We start from the raw sequence: 9,278 nt of genomic DNA, 5'->3' as shown, positions 1-9,278 counted from the left end.
AACTGAAAAGCTCTTGTGCTTAAATTCCATTTTTTATTGTATAGACTGAATTAAAAGTCTTAGGACAAAAAGACAACAATCTTTATGTGGAAATCAAAGAGAAACTAGAAGCAATTAAGTAGGTAATTTAGTTTAAAGATGCTAGAGTAGTCCCAGAAACAATTGGTACATTACTTTGAGAGAAGAAATTTTATGTGGACTTGGGGGGAAAATATTATGCAATTTTAAAAATTTTAAACTTTGTTATGAGGAACAAGGATGGGGAAGGCAGCAGTTAATTTTAACAATTGAATTCTTATTTATATTTAATAGCATGTAACACTTGGCTTATTCTAGAGTCAATTAAAAATACTTATAAGGAAAAAATCAGATTTAATGAGAATCAAAATAGAAATCTTGAGCTACGTCAGGATCCCCTAGTGAAAAGAAGGAAAAATAGCCAGTTCAAAGATGATCCAAAGGATAGACAAATCAAAGATGAACACAGAGGAGGAGCAGTAAGTGTTCAAAGACAAAAATGGGCAAATACAGCCCTGTTATCATCCCATGTCACTTAGCATGTTTCAATTGCAAGTAAAAGAAAACTTAACTCACAGTGATTTAGACAATAGGAATTACTTTCATATGTAACTTAAAAATACAATCATATTTTGGATTTCAGGCTAAGCTTGATCTAGGTTAATTTTGTAATCAAGGACTAATTCTCTTTCAGTCTCCCTACTTTACTTTTTTTTTTAATAAAAGCGTCCATCAAAGTTGATTTCACTTATAAAAACAAGATGACTGTCAATTGCAACCAGGACTACCTACTCGCTCATGTATGTTCCATAGGAGAGAAAGTTTGTCTCTTCTCAAATTAGTGAGCTCAGGGTCCAGGGCTCCTTTCAGGTTTCACTAACCTAAGCCACTGAGACATTACTGTGGTCAGCATAGTAATGGGTACTTACTGGTTCAAGTTTCCCTATGTTATGTGCCCACCTGGCCAATCACTCTGGAAGAAGACATAGAGTTGTGCTGATTGTCTATGCTGGCAATGAAGTCATTCCCACTGAAACTACAATGAGGAAAACATAGTACAGTTGCTGGGGAGACAACCAGCAACCTCTAGTCCACCTTCTATTCCTTAGGAAACTATTTTTGTACTGTGCTTTCTAACAAGAATTTGGGTTGAGCTGCAAAGAAACTCTCATCCTGATCAAAATAAGTATATGAAGAGCTTAAACAGAAAGCCTCTCCACTGCTAACGTCAATCCTGTGGCTGCTGAGTAAAGTGAACGTCTTGCCTTTCCAAGGCACTGCATGCTTTTCAGAGCACTGTCACCCAAATTATCACAGTGACTCGCAAACCAGTTTCTAGCAGCCATTGTTACTCCCCTTCTAGCAGCCATGGTTACTCCCCTTTTATAGCCTAGAATATCCAGGCCAAGGAGAACAATGCAAGAGCTGGAGCAAGAACCCAGATCCTACTCTCCGAAGCCAGCACCTTTCCATAGTGATGACCACTCCCAGAGGTCTCTAAAGGCACAACACTGTTGAAATAGGAAATCAAAGTTGAAAGAATAATAGGGCCTATCAGTCTTATTCTTTCCCTGTCTTTGCCTACCTTTCTAAATAAGTCAATGCAATAGAAGCCTAACGCATTAAGTATCTTTTCAGTCTCTTAACAAAGGCTCACTAGTAGGGACAATCCTGCTCCTTTGTAATCTCTGCACTTTTATCTGCAAATCCTAAATCAGGCCAGTTGGTGAGATAATTGAACTCATTACTTCATATTTTCATTTCCTGACTTAACAGCATATTGATTCTAATTATTATTCATTCCAAAATTACTAAATTATAACTAAGCTACATTATATAAAACCAAATAAATTGTTCTTGAGATCATCTTAAAGTAGCACACTAGAGACAACTACTGCCGTAAATATAAGTTTTACTTTGTATCATTGTTTTTAAAAATAAATCTTATGAGATTCTTATAAGTAATTTTTAAAATGTTCTGTAGCTCTTAGCTGCTAGTTTTCTCCTCAGCAATTTCTTTTTAAATGTTCTAACATAGTGTCAGATTTTTAGGCATTAAAACATTATTGATTTTTGTTCTTTCTCCTAACATGAACCTGAATAATACTCATTTGAAAATCTCAGACAGCAACATCAAACAACAAAAGGACAAGGGGAGCATTATTTGCAGAAAGCATCCAAATTGTTCTACAATCATTAAACTTGTGGGAGCCCTTGCTGTTCTCCTCCTACCTGCCAGCGGCCTCCTGCCATGAGTGGGAGTTGCCATGTGGACTAAGGGTGAGGGTAGCCATATCCATTTCCTACGTTAATTGATGAATTTCTCCCATAGAGTCTGTACAATAAGCAGGTGGAAACTCATTTGTGTGCTAAAGTATCTACATTACAACTATGTCTTTGACTACACGATGCAGAAAATGTATTTGCAGAACAATTACTACCTATGTGTTTGTGTGATAATATTGAAGATCTAATACCTAATAGGCTAACAAGGCATCGAACACACTAAAGCCTTTTCTGGGGTAGGGAGGGTGTACTGTAGCCATGGTTTTACTCACAGTAAATTCCCTGCAAAGATAATTCTTAAAAGATTTGCATGATATTCAGCTCTGATTCCACAGCCAGCAGAGCCAGTCATACCTGGGGTATCTGTGAAATAATGAGTTAGTTTCCCACTGTGAGGCCTCCTTTATAATTCAAATTTTAGCTGGAAAGTCTTTGAAGAGATGATTGAACCATATCGTCTCCATGAAAGCTGCAAAGATTTAACAACTGCTGAGAAATTAAAAAGAGAAACTCCATGGAAAATTACAGATGCAGAACTGGAAGCAGTCAAGGAAAAGGTAAGGACTTGTCTTTCTTAATTTTTTTGCTGTCTAACTAGCTGAAAAAGGAAACAGTAGTTGATTTAAAGACAAAGAAGCAATATATTTATTATCAAATGTCATTATTCAAGATCCAAGGTTTCTGCATTTTTCAAGTGCTTTTCAATCATTTACTGGGTATGATTATTTAGAAAACGGTTTCATTTTTCCCATAAGGTCAATTATTTTTTAAAAGTTAAAAAATAGGTTATTGGCACAGATTGTGAAGTCTCCTTTCAAATTTCATTTTAAAGAACAGGAGAGAGACCCATCAGCCTAAAATAATTTGAGTCAATATGTATGCAAAGTTGATAAAGTTAGATGGACTCACAATTTAACACAATAACAAATAATTTTAAACTGATGAAGAGATGGCTATGAAAAACTTATAAAGGCATCTGAGGAAACATATGATGTGATTGGAACAATGAATATGGAAGCTGGATCCAGCACACATTGTAATATGGATGTAAAAATGGTGAGCCTTTCTAGAGAGTGCAGTAAGATGCTCCCATCTGTGCCTTCTGTCCTGAGCCGAATGAAGTTGGTGATTTTCATGTGCGTCCTTGTGAAGAGACCACCAAACAGGCTTTGTGTGAGCAACAAGGCTGTTTATTTCACCTGGGTTCAGGTGGGCTGAATCCAAAAAGAGAGTCAGCGAAGGGAGATAGGGGTGGGGCCGTTTTATAGGATTTGGGTAGGTAAAGGAAAATTACAGTCAAAGGGGGTTGTTCTCTGGTGGGCAGGGGTGCGGGTCACAAGGTGCTCAGTGGGGGAGCTTTTCAGCCAGGATGAGCCAGGAAAAGGAATTTCACAAAGTAATGCCATCAGTTAAGGCAGGAACAGGCCATTTTCACTTCTTTTGTGGTGGAATGTCATCAGTTAAGGCAGCAACCGGCCATCCGGATGTGTACATGCAGGTCACAGGGGATATGATGGCTTAGCTTTGGCTCAGAGGCCTGACATTCCTGTCTTCTTATATTAATAAGAAAAATAAAACAAAATAGTGTTGAAGTGCTGGGGCAGTGAAAGTTTTTGGGGTGTGGTATGAAGAGATAATGGGCGATGTTTCTCTGAGCTGCTTCAAGCAGGATTGGGGCGTCATGGGAACCTCGAGTGGGAGAGATTAAGCTGAAGGAAGATTTTGTGTTAAGAGGTGATATTGCGGGGTTGTTAGAAGGATCATTGGTCGTATAGAATGATTGGTGATGGCCTGGATGCAGTTTTGTATAAACTGAAAAACTAAACGGAAGACACAAGGTCCAAATAAGAGAAGGAGAAAAAACAGGTATTAAAGGACTAAGAATTGGGAGGACTTAGGACATCCAATTAGAGACAACCTAAGGGGGTTCAGCGTAATTACTTGCTTGGTTGGTGAGTTTTTAGGCTCTACCCAAGTTTTTGGGGTACAGTTCAAGTTGGGCTGGTGTCTGGAATGAGACTGGGACATAATAAAAAGAAGCATCCACACAGGAGCTCAAATGGGCTGGAACCTGTAGCATTCCGAGGACAGGCCGGAATTCTGAGAAGGGAAAGTGGTAAAAGTATTGTCTAGTCCTTTTTAAGTTGGTGACTGAGTTTGGTGAGGTGTGTTTTTAAAAGACTGTTAGTCTGTTCTACTTTTCCTGAAGATTGAGGACAGTAAAGGATATAAAGGTTTCACTGAATACCAAAAGCCTGAAAAACTGCTTGGGTGATTTGACTAATAAAGGCCAGTCCATTATCGGACTGTATAGAGGTGGGAAGGCTAAACTGAGGAATTATATCTGACAGAAGGGAAGAAATGACCACGGTGGCCTTCTCAGACCCTGTGGGAAAGGCCTCTACCTATCCAGTCAAAGTGTCTACCCAGACCAAGAGGTGTTTTAGTTTCCTGACTCGAGGCATGTGAGTAAAGTCAATTTGCTAGTCCTGGGTGGGGGCAAATCCCCGAGCTTGATGTGTAGGAAAGGGAGGGGGCCTGAACAATCCTTGAGGAGTAGTAGAATAGCAGATGGAACACTGAGAAGTGATTTCCTTGAGGATAGATTTCTACGCTGGAAAGGAAATGAGAGGTTCTAAGAGACGGGCTAGCGGCCTTGTAACCTACATGGAAGAGGTTATGAAATGACTACAGAATAGAATGGGCCTGTGAGGCTGGAAGGAGTTATTTTCCTTGGTCTAAGAACCATTTGCCTTGTGTGGGAAGAGAGTAATCCCAGCACTTTGGGAGGCTAAGGTGGGAGGATTGCTTGAGCTCAGGAGTTCAAGGCCAGCTTGGTTAACAGAGTGAAACCCCGCCTCTACAAAAAAAATATAAAAATTAGCCTGGTGAGGTAGCATGTATGTAGTCCCAGCTACTTGGGAGGCTAAGGCAGGAGGATCACTTGAGCCCAGGGGGCAGAGGTGAGCCAAGATCGTGCCACTGTACTCTAGTCTGGATGACAGGAGGGAAACACTGTCTAAAAAAACAAGAGAGAGAGAGAGAAATCTTAGGATGAATGGGTTAATCAATTTAAAAGCTCATAACTCTTCAGATAGGATTTTATTTTACTGGAACATGTGGGATTTTGGACAGTGAAGGGAGATAAGGGCCACCCTGAGACCCTGACCCCTGGGGCCCACGAGCCTCAGAGAGCCTCGCTTGGACTGACTGCCCACCATGCCCTACATCAACTACATTAGGAACTGAACTTGGAAAAATTTGAGCAAGAAACACTAAAAGCCTTTTAGATTTAGTGAAAAAAAAGAGATTGAACTAGAATCATCATAAAGTCTGTGTGTCATAAGCTGCCCAGTTCTGACCAAGTTTTATCATATAATTGAGCAAATCACGCATCTGAGCCTTGGTTTCTGAACCAGTGAAATACAATAGTAAATATTACTCTCATCACTGCAAAGTGGTTATTTTTCCAAGTGAGTCTTTTGGTGGCTTTTTAATTGAAGCCAGCCCCCTCTGCTTACAGAATATTCAGAGAGCTTAAAGAAAGGCAGACTAGAATACAATCTATATTCTTAGAGTATCAAATTGGCATCAAGATTCAATCAGGTTTTTTAAACAGAAAACCTATTGCCTCAAACTGGCCATTCCACTGTGCCTGGGCATGGGCACATGCCACTGTGCCCATAGCAGGTTCATGAGGCTCCTTGTAGTGTAGGAAGAGGCCAGGGTAGGAGAAAACACCTTCTTTTTGGCATTATCTATGTTGTTTGCTTCCCCTCTCCCTAGAATTTAATAAGCCACTATAGCAAAATGAAAATCTTTGTACTGTGTCTTATTCTTTATATTTCTAAAATTTCTCACGAGGTTTTAAAACACCGTTAAGTTTCTAAGCCTGAAAAAGTAATTGTAATTTTGACACATTTTTTAAGATGAGATTTTCTGCTTGTTCATGATTTGAGAAAATAAATTCTCATTCATAATTCTGGTAGAACTGTACTCAACAAATCTGAATGTTGCCCACAGAGTTACCGCCAAGTTCGACTAAATGAACTCTTACAGGAGCACTCCAGAGCTGCTAATCTCATTGTCCTGTAAGTATCATCGCAGGCATTGAAGAACATTAGAAATAAATCTTAGGCTTAATGGGTTAATCCATTTAAAAGCTTATGACTCTTCAGGTGGGAATTTTGTTTTGTTTTTGTGTGTGTGTGTGTGCGTGTGTGTGGTTTTTTTTTTTTTTTTTTGGAACACGTGGGATTCTTTCTTAGACAGTGAAGGAAGATAAGTGCCACCCTGAGACCTTGACCCCTCAGGCCCATAAGCATCAGAGCCTTACTTGGACTTGCTGTCCGCCATGCCTTCTGAAGAGGTGTGTGTCCATCTAGTAACAGCCACAAGTCAGCCACCACAGCTCACGGGCCCCTTCCCTGGGTGGGTGTCCCTGAGCCACTGTGCCCATGGCAGGTTCACGAGGCTCCCTGTAGTGTAGGAAGAGGCCCAGATGGGAGAAAAAGGCAGAGCCATTTCCATTTTCACTCTTCACACTCTAGCCTTACAAATGTTAGGGTTGCATCTACTGAAAATGTATGTTTGTTTACTTAAAGATTGGTATTTAAACAAGAAAACCTCCAAGTACTTCACATTTATACCTCACGAATTGACTTCTATGTATAAAGATAAATATATCTTCACATAGTGAAGTATCCATCAAAGACATTGTAGAATTGTCTCCTGGATTGGGTGGTAGGATTCCAATAGATGGTTTTGGAGGTTTTTCCCAAATATAAGATATTTAAATTATTGGAAAAAATCATTTATACCAAAAAGGGGGGCAGGTATTAGCTGATCAAATTCCCTATTTAAAGAAAAGTGAAAATGTACATGTTTGTTTTGTCTTTACAATACCTAAGCCTGTTTTTCTGGTTTATAGATAGTATTACCTGAAAAATACATCAGTTTGCTATCTACAGTAAAAATAATTTCAGTGCTTTCATCTTGGGGTGGGGTAAAAGTTAAGGCTGCCAGTTATTAAATAGTTAAGTTATTTAACTATTTAAATTAAAAGTTAAAGCTGCCAGTTATTAAATATTAGTGCTGTTACTACCTATAGTAATTTTCACTTTCATTTTTAAATTTTTCTTTCATGTCATTAGGAGTCTTCCAGTGGCAAGAAAGGGATCCATATCGGATTTGTTGTATATGGCTTGGTTGGAAATCCTCACAAAGAACCTCCCACCTGTCTTACTAGTTAGAGGAAATCACAAAAATGTCTTGACATTTTACTCTTAAAACATGAAAGATTAGAATACATTTTACCTTAATGTATATGCATAATTAAGAAACATGTTCCAGTACTTTATGTTGTAATCTGATCTGTGGATATGCAAACCTCTGGAAATGATCCTACCAGATTCTACATACATTGCATGATTTTTATCAGTTAATGCGAGCTTTTTTTTCTCTTCTCAGCTTAAGGGGTTGTCAAAGCCAACACTATCCCTAGAAAAACATTTTTGTCACTGCTGTTGATAAAAACGAAAATCAAGGAAATTCATGTTAGCTTATGCTCATGAAAACCACCAATGTGATTGTAAACTTCTCCAGACAAACGTAATCTTTTGTTTCCAGAGTGTTTGCTCCTCAGCCCTGGTATAGGTCTCAGCCCCACAGCAGGATCTCAATAAATGCTTATTGACAGGCTGGCATAGTAACCACAGGTGGTTATCAAAGGAAAAGACCAATAGGCTGGAGAATATAATTATGCTTGGCCCCTCAGATGCTTATACCTACAAAGCAGATTTAAAAATCAATAACTCGGCCGGGCACGGTGGCTCAAGCCTGTAATCCCAGCACTTTGGGAGGCCGAGACGGGCGGATCACAAGGTCAGGAGATCGAGACCATCCTGGCTGACACAGTGAAACCCCGTCTCTACTAAAAAATACAAAAAACTAGCCGGGCGACGTGGCGGGCACCTGTAGTCCCAGCTACTTGGGAGGCTGAGGCAGGAGAATGGCGTAAACCCGGGAGGCGGAGCTTGCAGTGAGCCGAGATCGTGCCATTGCACTCCAGCCTGGGCGGCAGAGCGAGACTCCGTCTCAAAAAAAAAAAAAAAAAAATCAATAACTCAAAACTTTAAGAAGTACTTGAGTCTACAAAATGTTCAAAGCAGTTACCTAAATAAGGTTATTTAATGTAACAGATTATATACTTAAAGTGATCTGAGCGATCATTGATAACATATGGCTTAAATTTGCTGCTGCCTGAAAAGTATATTAACTAGATTAGAAGACACCATATACTCCAATAAAATGAAATATGTTCTATTCTCAACGTATACACTTTAATTGTACTCCCTATCAAATATTTTGAAATTTCCATTACAGCATTACTTTGCATAGTTTTTCTAATTAAATGGTTAGTACAGATGAAATCTTTATAGATGAGTACTTGAAAACTAAGTGCCACCAATTTTCAAACCCTTATTAAGAAATATATCCTGAATCATATATTTAGTTACTTTCTATAGTGATTGTATGGATTTAAAAGAATAATTAAAATGTGAAGTTGAAAAACTTGTAAAATTTGGAATATACAGATACTGATTTTTTTCATTTTTGTTAGTACACCTATAATACTTAATCATATTGACAAACCAATGAAAATATTGTTTTTCTGATGAATGGCTTGATTTTGCTCCTTGACATGTTTTGACTGTTCATTCTAACTGAAAACATATATGGGAAAATATGAACCTGAAATAAAAGCACTCAAATTCAATTGCTTGCGTCTAGGTCATGTTTTTACTTTCAGTCACTAAAATTGTGGTGCAATGGCATATCAGATGTGAGCCTGAAGATTTCAATCAGTGGCTTCATCTACAGTTGTTTAAAGCTAGGATTCAAGATCAGGACTTCCTAACCCAGCCTCTCTGTTCAGAAGGATGGCCAGAGAAAAAGGAGACCATCAGCAAAGC

General features: G+C 38.8%; 1 protein-coding gene across 7 annotated transcripts in view; it reads left to right on the top strand.

The window, feature by feature from the left end:
• Positions 1-7,663, top strand: part of SLC12A1 (solute carrier family 12 member 1) — a 101,357-nt gene extending 93,694 nt beyond the window's left edge. For 6 of the 7 annotated variants that reach the window (XM_009210111.3, XM_009210113.3, XM_031668724.1 and 3 more), the window contains 3 exons: positions 2,726-2,861; positions 6,328-6,395; positions 7,458-7,663. In XM_009210111.3, coding sequence (XP_009208375.1) covers positions 2,726-2,861; positions 6,328-6,395; positions 7,458-7,593 — 340 coding nt within the window. In that variant the 3' untranslated portion in view covers positions 7,594-7,663. Of the gene's footprint in view, positions 1-2,142; positions 2,299-2,725; positions 2,862-6,327; positions 6,396-7,457 lie in introns of those variants that run through there. The other variant, XR_649103.4, reaches the window with a different exon arrangement.
• Positions 7,664-9,278: the final 1,615 nt, after the last annotated feature.

This window comes from Papio anubis, chromosome 7 (genome assembly GCF_008728515.1).
Source record: "Papio anubis isolate 15944 chromosome 7, Panubis1.0, whole genome shotgun sequence".
Taxonomy (NCBI): domain Eukaryota; kingdom Metazoa; phylum Chordata; class Mammalia; order Primates; family Cercopithecidae; genus Papio; species Papio anubis.
Note: the sequence above shows the minus strand (reverse complement) of the source record. Positions and strands in the feature narration are given on the sequence as shown.